Here is a 22,475-nt window from a genome sequence, read left to right as displayed (position 1 = left end):
CCCCCTGCATTCTGATGCAGGCATCTGTCTGCATCTCTCCTCCATGGCACTGTTGCCTCTGAAATTATTAGCCAGTCTCAACCACACAATTCGTGTGCCTTCTTGGTTCTGGCTGCCTGCCTTCCCAAATTGTAAATTCCCCCAGGGAATGGGTTCTATTTGTCTTGTTCACTGCCTCCCCTCAACCTCGCAGCACCTGCCCGATGCTAGAGTCTGCGACAGGATGGGCAATCGGCACTCCCTGAGATGGACAGGGCCTGGGTCTGCACACAGGTTTCTCTCTGATGCCCGCTTCTGTTTCAAGGTCAGGTCCCACGAGGTGCTCCGGGAGCCAGCCAGAGAAAGGAGGGATGGGAGGACACCTGAGCGCCCTACAGCCACAGAACGGTGGTTCCCAGGCGGCGGCTCCGCGGGAAGGCTGTGACACCCTCCTACTCCGCCTCCCCCGCCCACGGCACTTCGGAGGGCGTAGGGGAAGCCGTGTGTGCTCCCTGACCCTCTCGGTGTTTCCTGGTACTTTTTTCTCTACCTTCCTCGTTCTTGAATGTGTTTATTACACTTTCGTACTAAAAATACAAATAAACAGACCAAATGGTGCTTTATCGCGCGGCGGGGGTGGGACATCTTCTCAAGGACACGCAGGAGGCTGGCGCAGGCGGGCTCAGATTGCGGGCGGTTTCGGGGTGGCCAGGATCAGGGGATGTAGGCTGGGGTGGGGTGAGCGAGTGGACGCCAGGGCGGTTTCGCTGGGCTGCAGGAAGCGCGGGGCTAGGTGGCAGCGGGGTAGGGGCGCGGAGGCGCGGGGGCGCAGAGGACGCGCGCAGTGGGGATGCAAATCCGGTCTCCCTCGCGCCCCTCTGCAGGGCCCGGCGTGGCGGGTGGCGCCCCCTGGTGGCGCCCATGAGGTGCAGTTCTGCAAACGCCAGCGCCTGCCCCAGCCGCCTTCGGAGAAAAGGAGAGACAGGAGGCTCTGACCACAGTCGTTCAGATACGCAGATGACCCCACCCTTATGGCAGAAAGTGAAGAAAAACCAAAGAGCCTCTTGATGAAAGTGAAAGAGGAAAGTGAAAAAGTTGGCTTAAAACTCAACATTCAGAAAACTAAGATCGTAGCATCCGGTTCCATCACTTCACGGCAAAGAGATGGGGAAACAATGGAAACAGTGAGGGACTTTATTTTCTTGGGCTCCAAAATCACTGCAGATGGTGACTGCAGCCATGAAATTAAAAGACGCTTGCTCCTCGGAAGAAAAACTATGCCCAACCTAGACAGCATATTAAAAAGCAGAGACATTACTTTACCAACAAAATCTGTCTAGTTAAGGCTATGGTTTTTCCAGTAGTCATGTATGGATGTGAGAGTTGGACCATAAAGAAAGCTGAGCGCTGAAGAATTGATGCTTTTGAACTGTGGTGTTGGAGAAGACTCTTGACAATCCCTTGAACTGCAAGGAGATCAAACCAGTCAATCCTAAAGGAAATCAGTCCTGAATATTCGTTGGAAGGAGTGATGCTGAAGCTGAAACTCCAATCCTTTGGCTACCTGATGCGAAGAGCTGACTCATTGGAAAAGACCTTGATGCTGGGAAAGATTGAAGGCAGGAGGAGAAGGGGACGACAGAGGATGAGATGGTTGGATGTCATCACCAACTCAATGCACATGAATTTGAGCAAGCTTCGGGAGCTGGTGATGGACAGGGAAGCCTGGCTTGCTGCAGTCCATAGGGTTGCAAAGAGTCAGATACGACTGACTGACTGAACTGAACGGACCACAGTCGGTTATGCCTCAGGTTCCTCATGGTAAATGGCATGATAGTTGCACCTCATTGGGCTGTGGTGGCGAATAAAGGTGCAAACTTATGTGAAGCTCTTAGGGCAGAGTCTGGGTGCTCAATGCCCTGAGCTACTGAATGCTGGGCCTGCAGGAGCCCTTCTGGAATCTGAGTGAACAGAGAGGAAGCTGAGGTCAAGGAGCCAGATGAGAAGAGTGTGAAACCTGCCTTGGACTTTCCCAGTGGGGACCGAGGGGAAAGCTTCTCCCTCTTCTGGACTCATTGCTCCCTCTTCTGTAAGCTAATGTCCGTGAAGTGTAATGAGGGCCAAGGTTCAAACAAATGTTGGGCCCTCTCTGGAATCTCTGAGGTCACGTTATGGATCTGGTGTCTGTGAAAGGGGATTCCTGTCCTATTGCACACGGATGGACCACGAAAAGGAGAAGCAGGTAGTAACACACTGGGGACCGGATGGATGCTCCTTTAAATTAGTTGCCATTTTGTGCCCTGAGACTCAGCCTTTCTGACTCCCAGCTCCAAGCCTGAGGTTTCAGGGCTTGGGTGGGAAGAGAGAGAAGATGGGAGGGGAAGAGAGGGCACAGAGAATCTTCCACCCCACCCTGGGCTGGGGCAGCCTTGGAACTCTGGCCAAGAAGGGGGCTGCAAATGGGCAGTTCCTCCAAGCTCCAGAGGTGGGACTTCCTGGGAACTGGTGAGCAGGCTGGTATGGCTGGGGTGCCAAGAGGACCGCTCCTGGAAGGATAGAAGGGCCCACTCAGGAGCCCCTTCCCAGTGTAGACAGAGTCCAGGAGAGGCCCTGAGTTAGGAGGACCTTCCTGGGATGTGTTGGCTGAGGCTCAGAGGCCCTCTGTCAGGCCCAAGTGAGAAGAGGGGGGCCTGGGCACTGCCCCAGGAGCCAGGACGAAGAGGCGTACCACTCACAGCTGCCCTTAAAACCCTCCAGGAAACTTGAGGTGACTGCCTCTCCAGAGGTGACCCTAGCTCTCCTTCGTGCACCCTATGTCCAGTGAGTTCTCAGAACTCCTGGAATGTCTTCTCTTGCACCTTGTGGTTTCTTGAAATCTAGTCTATCTTGTAAGGATGGATCAAGCCCCTTCTCTAATCTCTCGGTTGAATGCGCTCTCAGCCCTTGTACCTAATTCTTGCTTCTAATCATGTGACCTTGGAGGTGTGGGGCCATATGTGCATCATCTTTTGTCCTCATCTACATTGGGAACTAAGTGAATAAATAAAGGCACAAGTGACAGCTGGGAGGGGTCTTGTTTTCTCCATTTGTAGGACAGGACTAGTTGTACTGGCCTTTCAGGGCTGGTGGAAGCTCTGGCTGAGATTCCTCCACTGAGGATCGACTCACCCTCTCTTCCTCCTTAGGGCCTTTCTCTGGCTCTTCAGCCTCCTGAGTCTTTGGCCCTTTGCCCCAGCAAGTCTCGCCCCAGGAGACCCCTCCCCCAACCCCACATCTCCCTCTGCCACTACACCATCCGCTTCCTCTGAGCCAACCTCCCTCCTCATCTCCTCGTTCTTCTGCAAGCTGCCTGCAGGTTCAGCCTTGCCTCAAAATCATCACCTTGCCTTTGGGGACCCAACATTCATGTCGCCGCCTTCAGAGAACTTTCTTCTGGCTGTACCCCCTCCCCCAGCGCCTGGCAAACTTGGCTCACGTGTCGCAGTGAGCACCTCTGTCCATCCAGGTCTGCCCCAGTGGTGGAGGAGCCTAGCGCTTGTCCATGATATCCGCTTTCTGTCTCTTCTGAGCTCACAGAAGGATTATCTTTCCCCATCTCTGCGGCAGTTAGGCAGCAACGGCGACTAGTTCTGGCCAAGGGGCTGGAAGCGGAGGTGAAGCGTTTAACTCCTTGGCCAGAATTTACTTAGCGGTGCAAGACCTTCAAAGACTCCCTGACACTGCCTCATGCATCGTGGCAGTGTGTTGTGAAAAGGAGGTACGGAGCCACTGCCCTGAGAGTCATCCAGACTGACGGAGGACTTTAGGTGAGCAAGATGTGAACTCCTGGTGTGTCATGTGACAGTGGGTGAGGATTGTTTGTTTCCCAGCACAGCCAAGCCTATCCTGAGTTTCCAGTTAAAGGAGTTTGTTAAATGAGTGGATGCTGTGGATGTTAGATGTTGTGAGCTATAAAGATCTGTGTACATTTTAGTCACTGTCATCAACCTGTAGCCGGTGCCTGGGGGGCAGGGACTTTATCAGACCGTGGTGATCCCCTGTACGGTGTGACAACAACACGGCGGGGTGGAGGTGGGTCGGACTGGATGAGTGGGCAGGGTGTGTCGTGGGGGAAAAACTTTCTCTCACTTATAATTTGCCAAGGTTTTGCCCACAACCTGTATACATATTTAATCTCTGATGAAAGGTTATAATGAATTCTGTGCTGTTGGCAGGAGATGGATATTTCTCCCAGGGATTTAGTTCTTATGGTTGTAAAAAGATAGTGTTTCTATATTGGATTCACAGCATTTTTTTGTTTGTTTTCTTTCTGTCTCTTTTCTCTCTCTCTCTCTCTCACACACACACACACAGCCCCTGTCAATCTCTCTGGGAATCTGTAATATAATATTTTAATAACGATTTGATACTGACTGGATTCAGCCCTCAGATTAACTGTCTCTCTTCATCTTTGAAAGCAGCTGGAGAAAATCACAATGTGGCTTTGTTTCCTAAGCAAAACCCTGCTGACTCGTCACCAAGTGGGGGTGTCTCCTTGAAGGTCTGTCTGCCTGTAGCTCTTTCAGGGTTTTTTCTCTTGAAAGCCTTTTCCTCTTTGCCCCTTTTCTCTGTGACTCTTTAAACTCGTGGTGCTATAGGGCTGACATGGTCCTGCTTAATGAACAGCTATAACGTTCTTATTACCTGAGGAGAAGGTGGGTAAGTGAAATATTACCTGTTCTCTCCACCTCCATTAACAACTTTACTTGGCCCTCAGTAGATTCCCCCATCTCCATCTTGTGGGCCAGTGGACCTCCATGGGGACTGACTCAGTAGGGGAGCTGGAGCAGAGAGGGCTGGACAGCCTAGTTGGAGTCCAGACCCAACCAGTTATTATTTGCATAAAGTTGATCACAAGGTTACTTCCTTAATTTCAGATTCCTCATCTTCAAATGGAGCCTTAAAACCCATCTGGCCTCCAACATGGGCTATGGCAAAGATCACCCAAAAGGGCTTTGGGCCAAAAGATAATTTATGGAGATACGGCATTTAATTCTACTGCATTTTCCCTCTCCTGTGCCAAGAAGGCTCAAGGAAGGATGAGATAAAAAGGTTCCTGCATACCCTTCCTTTTCTGGCTTTTTCATTCAGCCCCTGAAGGGCTGGCAGGGGAGTGGGCTTCCTAGACTAGATGGGGGTGGAGGGGCATCCCTGGGGTACACAGGACCCTAGTCTTGGTATCCAGCCTCTGCAGAGTTTCCAGGCTCAGGGGAGAAACCAGGCTTCTAGGGGCCTCAGACCAGGAAGGGACCAAAGACCCACAGTGGCAGGACCCAAGGACATGTGGATGGCTCTGAGAGCCAAACCAAGGCTGATTGACGTTGAATTTCCAGCCAGGCAGCACTATGAGGACCTGAAGTCAGACACAACTGATATAAAGAAATGACTGTGATGCATTTTGCACTTTCAAGCTTGTAGAGGGAGAATTCCACTCTCAGGACTGGCAGAACCTAATATAAATGTGGGCTCTTGCATTGTTTTCCATGTCCACTAGCCCCTGATTGGAGCCACCCAGGAAATCAAGAGTTACCTTGTCCTCCTACACTCACATGTGAGCTGACCAAAGGCCTATTTCAGTTTCTCAGTAGTCCAAGCATAAGTGGGCATCCCCAAGGCTCTGATGACCCCCATACAGGGTTTGACAACCACCCACACCAGCCTCACACAAAGGACCTGTTAAAAATGCCACTCTTGGTTCCCCTTCAGCCTCATATAAATAGCCTCTGGGGCAGGGTGGAGAGTGTTGGGAATCTGCACTTTATTTTATTTATTTCTTAAAAAATATTTATTTGACTGTACCAGGTCTTAGTTGCAACACATGGGATCTAGTTCTCTGACCAGAGATTGAACCCAAACCCCTGCATTGGGAGTGCAGAGACTTAGCCATTGGACCACCAAGGAAGTCCCAGAGATCTGCATTTTAACAACACGCTCTATGAGAGTCCAACACTCAAGGAAGCTTGTTAAGCTTTGCACCTGAAGGGAAATGAAGGTGACACCATTACAGGTCCTGCAGGCAGATTTGCTGTAGGGTAGTCGTACTGACTGTGACCAAGTGATCAGATGATTATGATATTAGTTCCGCTTCATATCATGGATTTAGCTGTCTGTATCCTACCCCACTTCTGCATATAAACTCAAGGGCAGGGATCAGAGATTCTGAGAGCCCGGCACTATGGGGTCTTGACTAAAGGGACTTCACTGAAAGGACAAGAGGCGCCTGCTGCTTCTCTGTACCAGCATGTTGAGTTCAGAGGGGCATTACCTCCCATCCCCATGGTCTTAGGCCCCCAAGGATTGGGCAAGGGACAGTCTCTGGCCAGAATGTATAGGTTCTGTCTGCTCTCTAGCAAATATACATGACAGTACAAATTCATGACCAAGTTACATTATATTAATAGCAATATTAAAATAGAAAAAAGGCTTGGGATAGCAACCATCTTCCAGAATCTGAAGGCTGGCATTCATTGTTCATGAGCTCGGCTAAAGGCAGTGCCTTCAGAATTTGGTTAAATTGCAGAGAGAAGAACCAGGGTTAGTTGCAGAGAATCATTTTCCAAGCATGACCGCAAAAAGGGCTGAAACTGGCTTCTGAGGTTGCATGAAGCTTCCCTTCCTGAGTGAGATCTGTGGAAATAGAGCTGGTGGCTTTGGAATCAGGCTGTCTGTGTCACTGTGACAGAGGCTTTCACACAGACTTCAGACCATGGCCCTGTGGCCACCGACATTCCCTCATATGAGGCCTTTCCGGAGGTGGCTTCTGGAAGGGTCTTCTAAGAGCAGTGGTACTCAGGAGATCTGTATGTGACCATGACCGACGTCCAGCAGCTCCAGAGGACATGGTAAGTCAGCTCCCCATATGGTAAAGGCCAGAAGCAGACTCAGTATGGTGGGGCATGGATGGTCAAGGTTCTGTTGATAATCTCCGGGTTCTTGCTGTGTGTCCCCCACCCTGCCCAGTGAGCCTCCTCTGGGAGGAAGCCTTAGTGCAGATGGAGGACAGGAAGTTCCAGGGAGAACCCTGCCCCAGTGCTGCCTTGCACAAAGTTGGTCTCCAATAAATATTTGTGGATGAAAGGAGTCCTCTGTTGGCTTCTGACTCTGAACCTCCACCCAGGGCAGCAGCACCTCTCAGTGCAAGCCCAGGGAAGGCACCCACCTCTCTGGAGGCAGTGAGAAGAGGCTGAGAAAATGCTAATATGCACAACCATGTTCAAAACCAGGAAAGTCAATCTCTCAGGTCTCTACTCTGTGGGCTACAGGAGGACATCTTGACGGCTTTTGACATTCTCTGGACTTCATAATCTGATTGCTGACATCCTCGACAGCCTCTCTTTACTTCATGACCCACAGGCTAAAGTCCAGACAGGGAAGTCCATGTGAAGCCACCTCATCAGCACCTGAGTCAGCTTAGGGGAAGGTGGTCTTCCCATCACTCTGAGATGAGGAATCCTGTCTCCCCACTGTGGGGTGGGGGTTGGGTGTCATGGCCATCCACAGCCAGCCGCAGGTCTTCACCGCTGTGTGACTTTCTTAGTTTGAGATATACTGCTGGAAAGACGGAGATAAACCTACACAGGCCCGGGTCCGGAAGAGTCTACTGTTAACGTGAACACCATTTGGATGGCCTGTCTTCAGGTGTTAGTCCGAGCTCTGGTCCTGAGCGTGGGTAACTGAGAGGACCAACTGGCCATACTTCCCAACATGACAGCTTCCAAAGCAGCCTCGTGGGCAGGAAGTGAGGATCGGAGGGGAAGCGAGTCAGCCCTCCTGGGCTCTGCGGCCGGTGCTGAACCCAGATACAAAAGGGACCGCAGCCAGCCTCCCCCTCCCCTAGCCTGGCTCTGGTCAGTAATAACTCAGCCCCCTCCCTCCTTCCTCTGGGCAGATACCCAGAGGTCTCCCCACAGAGAAACCACAGAGCTGGTGAAAGGTCGGCGGGGCTGCCTCAGTGAGCATCCCCATCACGCAGGACGAGACTGGGCCTGTGGGGGCCTCGCCCAAGGGGCCAGGAGAGACCCAGCCCTCCAGCTCTGTGCCCACCAGGCCCAGGGGCACCCTGGGGGGCTCTGGGAGGAGGGGACAGGGAAGGCAAATGGTGATGGGGTTTTCTTTCTCATTTAAGAAACAGAAAGGAGACACCGTGTTAACGTTAGTAAATATGGGCTGGTGTGGGGGCAGGTCCGCTCTCAGGAGCAGGGCAGCAGCTGAGGTCGAGGGTCAGATGAGGCTGGCAGCCTTCTCCTGCACATTGTACTCCTTGTTCTTCTTCACCCGCCAGCTGATGAAGATAAGCAGCCCCACACCCAGGGCCTTGTAGGCCATCTGCAGGCCCAGGTACCTGCGGGGCGGGAGACAGGACACGTGAGGAGTATGGAGGCTCTGTGGCCAGGGCCACTGAGAAGAGCAGAATCATTGTCACAGTGGCCCCGGGGTAATGTGTCATCACCACTCAGGTAAGGATCCGTCCCTACCTGAGTAGGAGCCACCTTCCTCATTCCTTTTGTCCACAAGCCTAGAGAGGCTTGTAGGACATGGGAGCCACGTGGGACTCCCAGTCCAGTGCTCCTGGTTGTCACCCTCCCTGGCGCCACCCTCCCCCAAGAGGGCCAGTGAAACACCCCAGCACCAGCCATCTGGGAGGGGGCTGTGTCCCAGCACAGCCGGGAGACGGTGTCTTCTCCCTGCCCTCTTGGCTGCCCTTCTCCTGGACTTCTGTGCCCCTCCCACACCATTTCCAGATCCCGTCCAGTCCCCTGAAGCCCACTCTCGCCACTTGGTTTGTGACGAGGCAGCAGGTGAGGTGGCTGAAGGGGTGCAGAACTCAGTGGTGCTGCAGCTGGGCTTGGTCCCACCTGCCCTTGGTCTCTGCCAGGAGCTGTGATGGGCCACCTCTTTCTGAGCAATAGGAGGCTGGCCTGGCATCATCGTTCCACAGCCATGCCCTCTCCCTTTAACAACCCTCTTTGTGATGCTGTCCCTCTCGAGGGCCAGCGGGGCCTGAAGACGGGGGGCAGGACAGCCTCTGGGTCTTGTTACTTGGATGGCTCTCTGTGAGCCTTGACTTGCTGGTCAGTGGAGGCCCCCACTCCTGCCCATGGCAAGTTCCCCTCCGGCTCTCCTTCGCAGGCCTGAGAGCCTCACAATTCCCACTGGAGCGATGACTGCCCTTTGCTCGGGCCCGGGGCCTGGTGCATCATACAGGCTCTCACCTGTTCCGGAGAGCATTGTTGTCGTAGTAGGCACAGGCCCCTCGCCTCCCCGAGCACTTCGAGCTCCACAGGATGCAGGAGTAGTCGATGGTGAGGCCGTAGAGGGCTGGAGCCGGCAGCCAGGCTAGCATCAGCAGGAAGAGAGTTCAGAGAGCTCAGGTCACTTGGAGCTGTCAGCAGAGGTGCCAGGGCAGGGTGGGGAGCCAGGTGCCCGGGGCCCCTACACAGCTCATGGGCACAAGAACAGCTCTACCCCACCCCTGGGAAGACAGTGACTTTGGAAAACAGACTAGCTTTCCGTGAAGCCTGAATTACTCTTTCACTGGAGGCTCAGAAGAGAAGAGGGACCTGCCTGAGCCATCCTTCCAGGACAGTGAGTGGCAGGTGTCCCCTTGTACCAGGTCATACAGGTACCAGAGTTCCCACGCTTGGGATTGCTGGGCTCACCAAGTGGCAGGAGGCTCTTGAGGACACCGACTCCTCAGGCCCTCAGGGCAGCCTGGAGGCAGGTGGTTGCCCTCATTTTACTGGGGAGGAAGGTGGGCTCGGCTGGCTCACCTTTGCATAGCCAAGCAGGGTCGGGGCTGGACTAGGAACCCTAGTTCTCGGAGGTTCGAATCCCATGTCCTTCCACAATGGCAAGCTGCCCTTAGACAGCAAGCATCACCCCCAGACCCTCAATACCCTGGCTGCTCAGAGCCTCTGCCCCAAAGCTGAGTGCTGAAAACTGGTCCAGCGTGGGCCATGCCCTATGGCTGTTGAATACTCAGGTCAGTCCTGCATCCTTAGCTACAGGTCTAGACAGGGGAGGGCTTGGCCAGATCCACACCCGGGTCAGGCCACTCCATTCTCAGAACCACTGAGAACAGCCTCTCAGACTCCATTTAGGGCCCTGTGAGAAGCTGCTTCTGGGGGAAAGAAACAGGCAATCTTCTGCTTGTGGCTCTACTCTGAAGTGGGGACCTTTAAGAACCAGTCTCTCTATCAGACCTGCTTGCTCCCAAATCTCCAGATGAGTGGGGGATGGAAATTGGCCACAAGGAATGACCTTCCTAAATGATGTTCCCTAAATAGAAATGAAGTCCAGAAAAATTTTCAGCTAAGTTCCAGGGGGTAATTTGAAGCTGGCCAAGTCCTTTTTTCTATCCAAGGTGGAATTGCATTCTTGGGTGATGAATGGATCCCTCCAGTCTGTGATTTCTATCTGTGATCTCACATTGAGTTATCTGAACTCAAATGAAAAAACAAAGGCAGCAGGTGCTTTGAGCACAGGAGAGACTGTTTTTACAGTGGTGGGAAGAAGCAGGGCGGAGTGCTCCAGAGCCTATCCTAGCTGCTGTTGAGCTGGGCGGAACGTAAGGTTTCCTTGCCAGTGGAGGTTTCAGAGCAAGTTATAAATGGAAAGGCACTGTGGTGACAACTGTGTCTCTGCCATCAGGACAGGTAGACCCTGGTGCTTTGTGTCCTCTGTGCTTGTAATATAGGCCAGAGGAGCAGAGTCTGAAGAGGGGGGCTTTAGGAGCAAGTGGCCAGAGACCAAGAAATTCCACTGAAAAAACTGGTTCACTCCTCCTTATCCTACACTCACCCAACTTTGGTAGGAGAGGGTCCCCACTGGTTAGACCCAGGAGAGACATCACCCCCACACCCCAGGGTGATCATGGAAGCTGCTACAGAGTGAAGTGCAGCCAGATTCCTGAATAATAATGCACTGCAGGCTCTGCAGGGATTTCAGCATTTAAGGTCAGAAAGTGCACTCTGATGCCAACTGAAGTCTCTCCACTGAAGTCAGCATATTCCCCACTGCAGTGGGCACCCCCGGGGTCCTTAATAAATCCCTCCTCAATCAGTCCCTTTACTTCATGTACCTGTCACTGCAAGAGTCTCCATATGAGTGCTTTGTGTTTAATCCAGTGCCTGGAGGCATCCAGAGGGGACAGTCCAGCATGAGCAGTCTGAGAAAGGACCTGCAGTGTCCCCACACCTGGGGCGAGCTGGGAGTTTGCAGATGCCCGCAAGCAGCGCATTCACAGCCAGTCCTGATCCCTGTGCACAGCGCCCTTCCTCCTTGGGCTCTGACTGCTTTTGCAGGGTTTGCCAGCAGAGGGCCCCCCTTTGCTGAATAGAGGTAGGAGGAGTGGATTTTGTAAAATGGAAGGGAAGCCAGGGCTGGGCTCTGCTGCTGTTCTGGCTGTGGCAGGAATGCGAGATTTTGTTCCTACAGTGAATTCTTGGAGAGAGATGAAAAAATACCTACACTCAGTGTTCTATTAGGCATTCTCAGCTGTGTCCAGTTTTCCTTCTTCTTACACAGTTTCATTTCGAATTAATGCCATAGATGGAAACTTTCCTAACCTCAGGTGATGCGGAAACAGTCCATATGGGATTTGGCATTTGCTGTTGTGCTTATTATGTACAGCTTCTTATGACAGAGAGGAGATGGGGCTTTTCCCCTCCCCACCCCACACCCCACAGCCCTCTGATTTCCCTTAATCTGGGGGTCACCAGGAAGGGGGCGTCTCTGACACTTACCCAGCAGACGCATCAGCAAGAACTGTACTCCGATGGCAAAGGACTTTTCCTCCTGGTTCACCACACTGAAAAGGCAAACAGGAAATCAGCAGGTGGAGGACTCAGGGCTGAGCCTTCCCTCTTTCGGTGCAGCCAGCCTCAGGGTGCATCAGACCTGCCCTCGCGAGGCCCCCGTGGGTTCACCTGGGCCTTTTGCTCTTATTGCTCCTCTCAGTGGTTCTCAAAGCATGATCATTGCATCAACAGCATCAGCATCCCCTGGGAACTTATTGGAAATGCAGATTCTCAGGCCACGCCTCAGATGAAGAAGCAGACGCTCTGCGGGTGAGGCCCTGCTCTCTGTATTGTAAGAAGCCCTCCAGGAGATTCTGTGCACCCTCAGGTTTGAGAGCCACTGGTCTCTGTGATTTTCAGAGCTGCCCAGAGCTCCCTTCAAGAGGCAGAGGACAGAGCATATGGGAACCAGAGGATACTGAAGGCTGTGTTTATGGCAACAGGTCTGAATAGTTCTGGTGGTGTTTTACAGCAATAGAAGACAGCCTTGATGCAAAGTGTAGCCAGAGCCCCTGGGCTGAGGGCTCCTTTGAGCAGCTAACAGAATCCTCTACTTTGGGCTGGCGTGGTGGGCATGTGACCTGTGTGGCCTTGCAGGGCTCCACCCTCAGAAAGGCCCCATGTCTGCTCTAATGCCCTGCTGTGGCAGGCTTGAAATTCTTAATAATTTTGGAACCAAGAGCCTTGCATTTCCATTTTGCACTGCATCCTGCAAATTATGCAGCCAGTCCTGCCCCCGCCCTTCTTGCCGCTAGAGAAGGAAAGTACTTGCCTGAGGAAAGAGACTGAGAGAGGAGAGGGAGGCTGACTGGAGGAGGTATTGCTGGGCCCTGCCATGCCAGCTAGGCATGGAGCGGAGAGGAAGGACACCCCTATCCATGACATGGGGAGTCAGGAGTGGGCCAGCCGGCACACACTCCTGAGTGGGAGCTGGTTAGGGGAAAGCATTTGGAGCTGAAGGGAACTCAGATCTCCACACACATTTTGTTTTGCTTCCACAGTTCTGCTAGCAAACTGGAAAGGAACAGCCTTTCAGCTTCTCAGAATCCCCAATGGGGTGAAGCAGGGGAGAGGCACCCACTGGGAGCCCCCAATGGAAAATGCCTCAAATCTCAATCTAACGGACACCCCCTTTGTTGAAATAGGTCCCTTCAATGGGCCAATCCACAATAGATGCTTCCATGTTTTGGTCCTTATCTCTGGGCAGACTCTCCTGGTTTCTCAACTAAATGGGACTTGGGAACCCCACACTGGCTTCTAATAGAGAGTTTGAGTTCTTTGTGATCTCTGCCCCTTCAGCCCCGAATTAACACTGGCTCTCTGACCTCTGTCTTGTGATATATTTTTGGCACATCTTCACTACCAGCCTGTATTTCCATGCCTGGTTGAGGGCCATGAGTGATACAAATAAGGTTTGGGTCACCTACAACATTGGCTTTAAACCTCACCTTCTTTGCACTACATAGCATCCATTCTTTCATCTTTCCCAGGGGAATTTATCTTTAAATTATTTTGGGATACTGGGGCCTCTTCTTCAATTTCACTCCAGCTCCTGACCAAACTTGGAAGGGAAAGATTTTCTAAAAAAGCCCACGCTGGGGTTCAAATGGCACTTTTCCTTCACTACTTCCTCATCCCTGAGGCTTGGCAGTCCTCTGGGAGGCAGTCTGACAGCAATGCCCTTCTCTGATGCTCGGGGGCTTCCCTGTGAAATTTCCTTATTCTATTCCCTCTCCTCATCATGGCCACCCACATACCTTTCTCAGGATTACTGGGTCCACTGTGGTCCATCTGACTTGGAGTGCAAGAAGGGAACCACACTCAGGGTCCTTGAGTGAAAGCATGGGTACTTGGAATGCACAGATGCAGAATGGTAGAGGAGAGTGTGATGACAGTGTTGAGAGAAGCAACCTGCTCTGAGGACGCCTACACGTTCTCATGGAGTATGCTAAGAATGCAAGGGTCTGACTGCGTGCTTCCTGGGCCATTTCCCAAGGGTGTGGTTGCAGCGAACAGACCTAAGGCATGAGATAAAGTCTTCTAGACCAGCTGCAGGCTTGGTCTATAGAAGCAGTGGCTCTCCCACAGCTCAGTGCTCCTCAGCTGTGACCTACACCCACAGCAGGTGACACACACACCTGAAGCCCTCCACGTCACTCAGTAGGACATGGGGTCACAAATAAATGACGCAACATGAGCTTCACATTGCTTGCTGTCCTGTGAGCAACAAAGTCCTTTGCCTTTGACCTAGGAGTCTTCCGGCTTCTGCCAGCATCCTTATGAAACAGTAACAGAGACAGGAGCTTGGTAGTTTGCAAGCTAACGTGTAAATAGGATAAAATCCCAGATCTCTCCTCATCTCTTAGTCTTCTGGGGAAACTAGCTGTTGATAAGAATAGTAATAATAATTTGGTCATAATAATTTTTCCAGTAGTCATGTATGGATGTGAGAGTTGGACTATAAAGAAAGCTGAGTGCTGAAGAATTGATGCTTTTGAACTGTGGTGTTGGAGAAGACTCTTGAAAGTCCCTTGGACAACAAGGAGATCCAACCAGTCCATCCTAAGGGAAATCAGCCCTGAATATTCATTGGAAGGACCGATGCTAAAGCCGAAACTCCAATACTTTGGCCACCTGATGCGAAGAACTGACTCATTGGAAAAGACCCTGATGCTGGAAAAGATTGAAGGCAGGAGGAGAAGGGGACAACAGAGGATGAAATGGTTGGATGGCATCACTGACTCAATGGACATGAGTTTGAGTAAACTCTGGGAGTTGGTGAGGGACAGGGAGGCCTGGCGTGCTGCAGTCCATGGGGTTGCAAAGAGTCGAACACGACTGAGTGAAGAACTGAACTGAACTGAATCGAATAATTTGGTTAATAGTGATAATGAACCATTATGCAGAGCAAAGCAATTTACCATACAACCCCCACATGAATCCTTTGAAGTCAATATCATTAATGCCCTTTCATTCATGAAGCAAGGCTTCCCAGGTGATACACTGGTAAAGAATCTGCCTGCCAATGCAGGAGACACAGAGACGTAGGTTTGATCCTTGAGTGGGGAAGATCCCCTGGAGTAGGAAATGGCAACCCACTCCAGACTCTTGCCTGGAAAATTCCATGGACAGAAGAACCTGGCAGGCTATGTCCATGGGGTTGTAGATCTGGACACGACTGAGTGACTAAGCACACACATACATGAGGAAATTGAGACTTGGTGAACTTGGCAACACCGAAGGACATTTAGCCAGTTTATGGTAGAGCTAGGCCTTTGACCCTGGACCCGTGCTTCCAAATCCTGTTTTTCCATCTCTGTTGCCAGACAGATAAGGACAGGAGGGAGGTAGGCAGGGGGTAAGTAATGCCAACTTGGTTGAAACTTTATTTTCTCCTTTGCAGAGGGTGAGGTGAATGAAGGGTCATTCCATGTCAACACCTCAGGGGCACCTTGGTGTCACTGTAACACGGCACCTCTGCCTTGGCCTGCCGCCTGTCCTGTCCTCCCTTCAGACCTGGATCCTAGGACACGGGGCTTTTCTCATTGTCATCCTTTCCACATTTCCTTAATCTGTCTCTGGAACTTTCCTCATTTTCCTTCTCTGATTTTATGCTTCCAACTGAATTCTCCTCCCTCCTCTCAGTTCTTTTGAGAGTTAAAGATAGGTGAATCTACAGGTGTGGAGTCAGCGTGGAGTCTGGCGGCCTGGAGGGGTCACGTGGCTCAGTCGGCAGGCTCCGCCTCCTCTCCAGGCTCCACCTCCTCTCCAGGCTCCTCCCTCCTCATGCAGAATGGAGAGGCAGGGACACCGTGAGGCTCTGAATGAGGCTGCAGCGTGGGACTCCACACGGGCTGGCACCAAAGCCCTGGCACTGGCGCACTAGTATTATCTCCCTGTATCACCCCAAGAACATCTCGTGTCCGAGGATTCCGAGGACCAGGAGAGGCAGGAGAGCTGAGAAGGGGGCAGCTGGACACCAAGTGAGGGGAGTGTTGGGGAGGAGAGGCGCACTCACCGCAGCACCATCATGTAGAGAGGGTTGTGCGAGATGCAGGCTATGAGAGCCGCGAAGGAGATGAGGAAGGTGGTCGGGAGCAGGAAGTGGGCGCAGGAGATGGGACATGGGCCTGTCTTCGCTGAAGCAGATCCCCCGCTGATGCAGCTGCAGTCCAAGTAGATCTTGGAAGGAGACGGAGGGGAACAGGGGAAACCTGCTGTTATTATTTCTACTCCACACATTTTAAATGCCTGCTCCAACGGGCACACCTCTGCCCTCCCTGGGGACCTGGTGATGCTAGATGCAGAGACTGGAGAGGAGACGAGGTGGGGATTTCAGGTGCCCCAGGGATCTCGCTTCTGATCACTATTTGGGCAACAGTGTTTGTTTCACGGAAACCAGTCGTCCAGTGTGCGCTGGACTCCTCCCGCAGTTACACAGCATGGGGATCTGCAGGATCCCATTGCTAGGTATGGTCCACCAGTGCAGATCTGGGGTTGGGAGGGCCCTCCTCTGGGTCAGGCCACCCTCTGCCCAGCAGTACTGGTTTTCTGGGTGTTTGTTTTTGCTGTTTGTGTGTTTATTGCAGGGACATTAAAGGAAGATAAAAATAGGAGGCGATACGGGTGGGAATGGGCTTCCCAGGTAGCTCAGCTGGCAAAGAATCTGCCTGCAGTTCGGGAGACCTGGGTTCAATCCCTGGGTTGGGAAGATCCCCTGGAGGAGGGCATGGCAACCCACTCAATATTCTTGCCTGGGGAATCCCCGTGGACAGAGAAGCCTGGCAGGTTACAGTCCATGAGGTCACACAGAGCCGGACACAACTGAGCAACTAAGCACAGCGCGGCACAGCACCAGTGGAAACACAGTGAAATCCACTGAACTTTCTGCCTGAGATAAATTCCTCCTGCCTCTAAAGGTCTCTGTCTCAAGTCTATAAATCCATACGGCTCAACATTGTTGTACAGCTCACCTTGGTGGACCCTGTCTGTGTCAGGTGGCTTCACGTTCCCTCTCACATCATCTGATGGACCAGCCTATGGTCCAACTGCTTTAAGTGTCAAAGCAGTTAGAGGGCAGAGATTGGAACTAATTAACTGGTATGCTTCCTTCTACCAAGGATTGGAACTATGGACCTTCTTTACTTGGGCTGCTGGGAAGCTCATAATTAAGTTGTATACAATGTTGCTGCTACCTTCCTCAGTCTGGATTTTTTACACATATTTTCCCTTATAATTTGCTAGCTTTTTCTTGATATTCTGCTAATGGATTTTGGTCTTGATGTGCTTGTGCTATTATTGGAAACTTGTTAAGATTATTTCTGGAGGTAGATGAGTCAGAAGTGAGTAAATAAAGATAAGAAAACCACAGAAGCCACCACAGACTCCCCCAAAAAGAAGGCAACTGAGAAAGCATCTTGCCCAAGCTCTTGGTCCTTGCACTTCCTGAGAACCACACTCCTCTGCCAGCAGAGGTGGCCATGGAAGCAGCCTTGCCTGTCCTCTCAGGGAAGGGGGCTAGCCTTGCCCATGCCCTCTACACAGGTTTAAAGGAACAGGCTGCATCCTCTCCTTAGGGAGCTGCATAAACTTCCCAGTGCTCTTAGGATAAAGAATGTCCCAGCCTGAAGCCTGAGCCCTGCCTGCTCCCAGGCCTAGCTGGGTATGACCCTCCTCCACACTCTGTGCCAGCTCTAGCCTTCTCACTCTTCCCATTTGCCAGATCATTCACGCCCTTGGGCTTTGTACTTGCATTTGCTTCACTCCCAGGTCTTCAGAGCGTTTTCTTCCTCTGGTGGTTCAGTTCTAATGTCACCTCCACTGGGAGGTCCCCAGATATTCTCTGTCTCATTAAGTCTCTTCGTGGCATGGGTTATCTTCTAAAAACACTCTTGTGCCTTTATTTGGTGAATACAAGTTCATGAGGGCAGAGACATGGGCTGATGGGTTCCCCACTGAATCCTCAGCACCCACGTATGTGTCTGGTGTTCACTAGGTGTTTGTTGAATAACCACACAGACAACCGGAGTTGGTTTGGTGCTGTCTGATCTGGGGAGGCAGGGAGCACTCTGAGGGCTGGCCAGAACCTTGCCAAGTGAGCACCGTGAATGTGAGCTGTGTGAGTGGGAGGCTGTGGCCGGGAGATACCTGATCTTGCACAGATGTGCCCTTGGCTGGGGCAGCACCCTGGGTTCCAGGCCCAGATCTGCCCCTGAATAGCTGCAGCCTTCAAGCCAGTTGTGTGGCCACAGCTGAGAGTGTCCAGAAAGGTTGAACCAAATGGCCTCCATCACCACTTCCAGCTCTAACCTTCCAGGTCCACATCACAGAGGCCCTCTGCCCTCGATATGTGTGGGCCTGTCCATATGGCTTTGCAACACAACCAGGTTGCAGGACACTGATGTGCGCAATAAGAACCCATCAGGGTGAGACTGGCAGGCTTCAGCGGAAGGAGTGCTCTGACTTGTTTCTGCTTTGAGCATTGTTAGGCTTCAGGAATGTGAATTTGTTGGACATTGGCCAGTCTTTATTGACTTTGGGCTGTAAGCATCTGATCATGACCGTAGGGAACGGGAGGTGAAGAAAAGGTGGGTGTGGCCCAGAGGCCAGGATGCTGGGAATGAGTGGGGTGGAGCCCTGCCCATCCCAAGTGGAGGAGCAGGCTGTCAGAGCACACACTCGGCAGAGACCTGGGGCCCCTCCGGCCCTTACCGGTTGCTTGAGAGCTATAGAGCTGAAGTTGACTTGACTGCAGCCAGCGTGGCAAGGGGAGAGGTATTCAACCCCATTGTCTCCACAGACCGGGTGGAAGATGGAATCTGGGCACGAGCAGTCCCGGCGGCAGGCGGGAGGCTGTGGACGTATAGAACTTGATGTGCTGCCAGCAAAACAGGAAATGGGAATCAAACAAAGCAAGACCAAAAGAAAACCTCACCACTCCAGCCCAGCGTGACTTCCCCGCCTGGTTAGCGTGCTTGTGCTTCTCTGTTTGTCTTGGGCCAGCGCCACCCAGAGATCTGAATCATGTCTACTGGAGCCAAGGGTCAGCTTGGCTGGTGCTCATGGCACCTCTGGTTCTTCTGCCAGTAGGAGCCCAAACCTACCAATTAGTCGTTAGGAATGCTTGGTTGGCAAATGCCCCACAGCAGAAGGGGTCGAGAGGAACAACCTGCCAGGACTCTGATGAGAGAGAAGGCAGATGCTATGGGAAAGTCACAGGTGATATTTCCCTTCCTTTCTCTTTCATCTGGGCTTGGGCTGAGGCCCCTTGAGGTCATCTAGGGACTCAATGGCTCCTGTCTCTGGGTCTATGTAGCCATCGCCCAGGTTACTGCATCCCCCTGAGCTTTAACCCAGGGATTTCACTGGCTGATCGCACCAATGTCTCCGCCCTCCATATCCAATACTCATGATCTCCTCTGGGAAGGGTGGGGGTTAGGGGCTGATAAACCACAGTTCAGAACTTTGCTAAAATAATTATTCCAGTGCTGGTTATCAGTAATGGGGCATCTCTCATGCTCCAGGCACTGTGCCTTAGGGCTTTTCGTAAATGTTCTGATAATGATGCTCCCTTTGTGGATGAGAAACCTGAAGTAACTTTCCCCAACTTGGAAAGAGCAGTGCCAGACCTAGAACCTGGTCTGATGACAAAGCCCTGTGCTAAACATCCAGTGAAAGTATTCTTGGCCTCTCTCAACCACAGCCAGAAGACCCGTACAAACTGGGAGTGGGCCAGAGCGGGGGGAGTGGCAGTTCCATCCTGAATAACACTCCCCTCCTTCATACCCTCTGGAGACAGGAGAGGTCCTTTCACAGAGAAAGATAAAGCGCCAAAACTGAAAAGTATGCTATCTTCAGTATTGCAACCTCACTAGGCAAAATCTAAAAGAAGAGGTGTTGAAAGGTGGCTCTAAGGGAAAAAGCAAAAAAGCACATCCTCTCCTTGGCTTCAAAGCCCTTCCTGAACGTGAAGCCAAACTTAGAACTTAAAACCATGTCGCTTTATGCAAACCGACAGGTATCCTTTACCTGCCCTCTTCCTCACCTGCCCTAATTTTTTAAGTCTGCCATCACTTTCATTGTTCTTCTCCAAATCTTTTCAAGTCTCCATCTCTCATCTTTCCTCAGCAGCTCAATAAGACTCTGTAATTCTAGCTGGTAGAGAGCAGATGCTAAACATAGCTATTTCCTGGTTCCTGAGGCTCACAGCACTACAGATTCATCTTGAAACCAAACAAATTAGTTTCTGGTGCTTCTTAAAAAACAGAACCTTAATCCTGATTGCTAGTGGCCCATTAGCACTCTCTGATTTCTTCTCATAATTGAGCACACTAAGATCTGATTTTTTCAGTTGCCACATACGAGATCAGATCAACAAGGGAAAAGGAGAGAGGACAGTTGAAGAAGCAGAAAGGAAGATGTGGCAGCTACCTCCAGGTTCTGGCCTCAGCAAAGAGTATTTCCTCACCCTCACTCCCCTTACCTGGGTGGGTAGACCTCTGCCACGAGTGAGGTGGAGCAGCCCATGAAGAACAAAGGGGCACAGAGGATCATGGAGATGATGATGATGGTGGCAGCCACACGGGGAATGGTTTGCAGAGAGAAAACATAGCGCTTCATGAGGATCCCTCCGAGCAGCATCCCCAAGGCTGCAGCAGGGAGGTTCACGGCACCTACAGACAGAGAGAAGCTGGTCTGGGTGCACAGGCCTTGGAGTGGTATGTGGACCACCGAGAAGAGGGCATGGCTTCCTGAAGGGACATTCGATATGTTTAATTGCAACAGTAATAGATGACATTACTTGAGCATTTACTGTTTGCCAGGCACACTGACAGTTATCTTGACATGGAGGATTGCTCTGCCTCTGCAAAGAATAAAGAAGTGGGACCCTTACAACCAGAGAGATGTGGGTTGAATATGCATTTATTAGAAAGTGAAAGTGTTAGTTCCTCCGTCATGTCCAACACTTTGCCACCCCATGGACTGTAGCCTACCAGGCTCCTCTGTCCATGGGATTCTCCAGGCAAGAATACTGGAGTAAGTAGGTGGGTAGCTATTCCCTTCTCCAGTGGATCTTCCTTACCCAGGGATAGAAGCCGGGTCTCCTGCATTGAAGGCATATTCTTTATAGTCTGAATCACCAGGGAAGCCCAAATAACTCTGTGCGCACATAGTTGCATCCAATTCTTTGCAATCCTGTGGACTGTAGGCAGGCTCATCTGTCCATAGTATTCTCCAGGCAATAATACTGGAGTGGGTTGCCATGCCCTCCTGCAGGGGATCTTCTGGACCCAGGAATTGAACCCAAGTCTCCTGCATCTCCTGCATTGCAGGCAGATTCTTTACTCACTGAGCCACCTGGGAAGCCATTATTAAGCCTTTCATTACCTGGCCCTTTATCGCACTGTAACCACATGGGGTTAGCAAGGCCCTGGTGGTGCTTCCTGTTTGATGTGCTCATCAGAGGCCAAAGGCTAGAAGGGTGAAGTCACAGCCAAGAGCCATACAGGAGGTCAGGGGTCATGCCCTGACCACCCTCCCACATGGTCAAGTTCACCAGTGAATTGGCCCCCGTCATTCCCTTGGGGACTTGGTGGGACTGCATCAGTATTTTGCAACCTCAGCTGCCAAAAACACAGGTGCTGGATGCTGGCCCCCCCTGCCAGAGATTCTGCTTTCACTGCTCGGGGGTGGGGCCTGGGCATCTGTATTTCTTAAAGCTCTCCTGGGGAGCCTAAAGTATAGGGGCTTGAGAATCCCTGGGCCCCACAGTCCTTACCCAGGTGAATGTCTTCAAGCCCTTGGAGAAGAAAAAAAACACCCAGCGGCATCTTGCCTAGCCCCCAGTTCAATCCACACTCTTTCCTCTCTTGTCCCTGATGATGTCAGGGCCTTTGGGAGACGGTCAGGCTTTCAGTCCCTCTGACAGGGAGGAAGCAGCCCCCAACCTCCACCCACTCCTGACTGGAATGATAGGGGCCCAAGAAATCTGCCAAGAACATTCTGGATTGCCAACCAGGAAAAATGTCTTTACAATCCTTTCTCCTGGGCAAGAACCCTCTGGCTCCTGCCCTTGTCCAGTCTGGCGGTGCCTCTCCCTGGATGAACAGGGGGAAGGCCCAGCTGCGGCAGCCCTGGGGACTCACCGATGAGGAAGTTGGCATAGGCTGCGGAGGCGCCATACTGCTTCTCCAGGAACTTGTTGAGGAAGGTAGAGAGGCCGGCGATGACAGAGGAGAAGGTGCACTGGGCCAGGACCACCAGCATGAAGAGTGGGTTCATCAGGAGCCTCAGGAAGATGCGGGGGAACCCTGTGGACAGACTGGTGTCAGGGCTGCGCCTCCAGGCAGTGGTCACTGGGGTCTGCAAGCCTGACTGCTGTCCTTCCTGCCCCCCCCCAGGCAGCTCCCTTCTCTTCCTCCGGGCAGAAACCCAGGCCCCAAGCTGCTCAGTGGCCAGCTGGGGGCACATAGCCACTCAGGATCCACTCAACATGCTCATGGGCTAAATAAAATGAGGACAGGCCTGGAAGAAATCAGGTGGTGGGTGACTACACAGGACAGCTGCATCCATGTGAAGGGAAGAGAGAGGAGAACGTGGGCCAGACCATGAAGGCGGGGCTGCCTCTGCCTGATATGGGGTCTCCTGCTCTCTGCAAAG

General features: G+C 52.1%; 1 protein-coding gene across 3 annotated transcripts in view; it reads right to left on the bottom strand.

Annotated features, from left to right (window-relative positions):
* Window positions 1-6,390: 6,390 nt before the first annotated feature.
* Window positions 6,391-22,475, bottom strand: part of SLCO2A1 (solute carrier organic anion transporter family member 2A1) — an 85,820-nt gene continuing 69,735 nt past the window's right edge. For 2 of the 3 annotated variants that reach the window (XM_081574145.1, XM_081574146.1), the window contains 7 exons: window positions 21,962-22,126; window positions 20,299-20,488; window positions 18,528-18,693; window positions 15,835-15,998; window positions 11,763-11,827; window positions 9,231-9,354; window positions 6,391-8,359 (listed from right to left, as the gene is read on the bottom strand). In XM_081574145.1, coding sequence (XP_081430271.1) covers window positions 8,239-8,359; window positions 9,231-9,354; window positions 11,763-11,827; window positions 15,835-15,998; window positions 18,528-18,693; window positions 20,299-20,488; window positions 21,962-22,126 — 995 coding nt within the window. In that variant the 3' untranslated portion in view covers window positions 6,391-8,238. The remainder of the gene's footprint in view (window positions 8,360-9,230; window positions 9,355-11,762; window positions 11,828-15,834; window positions 15,999-18,527; window positions 18,694-20,298; window positions 20,489-21,961; window positions 22,127-22,475) is intronic. The other variant, XM_081574147.1, reaches the window with a different exon arrangement.

The sequence above is a fragment of the Giraffa tippelskirchi genome, chromosome 2 (genome assembly GCF_054371585.1).
Source record: "Giraffa tippelskirchi isolate mGirTip1 chromosome 2, T2T-mGirTip1v1.2.pri, whole genome shotgun sequence".
NCBI lineage: Eukaryota > Metazoa > Chordata > Mammalia > Artiodactyla > Giraffidae > Giraffa > Giraffa tippelskirchi.
This window is presented reverse-complemented; position numbering and strand designations above follow the sequence as displayed.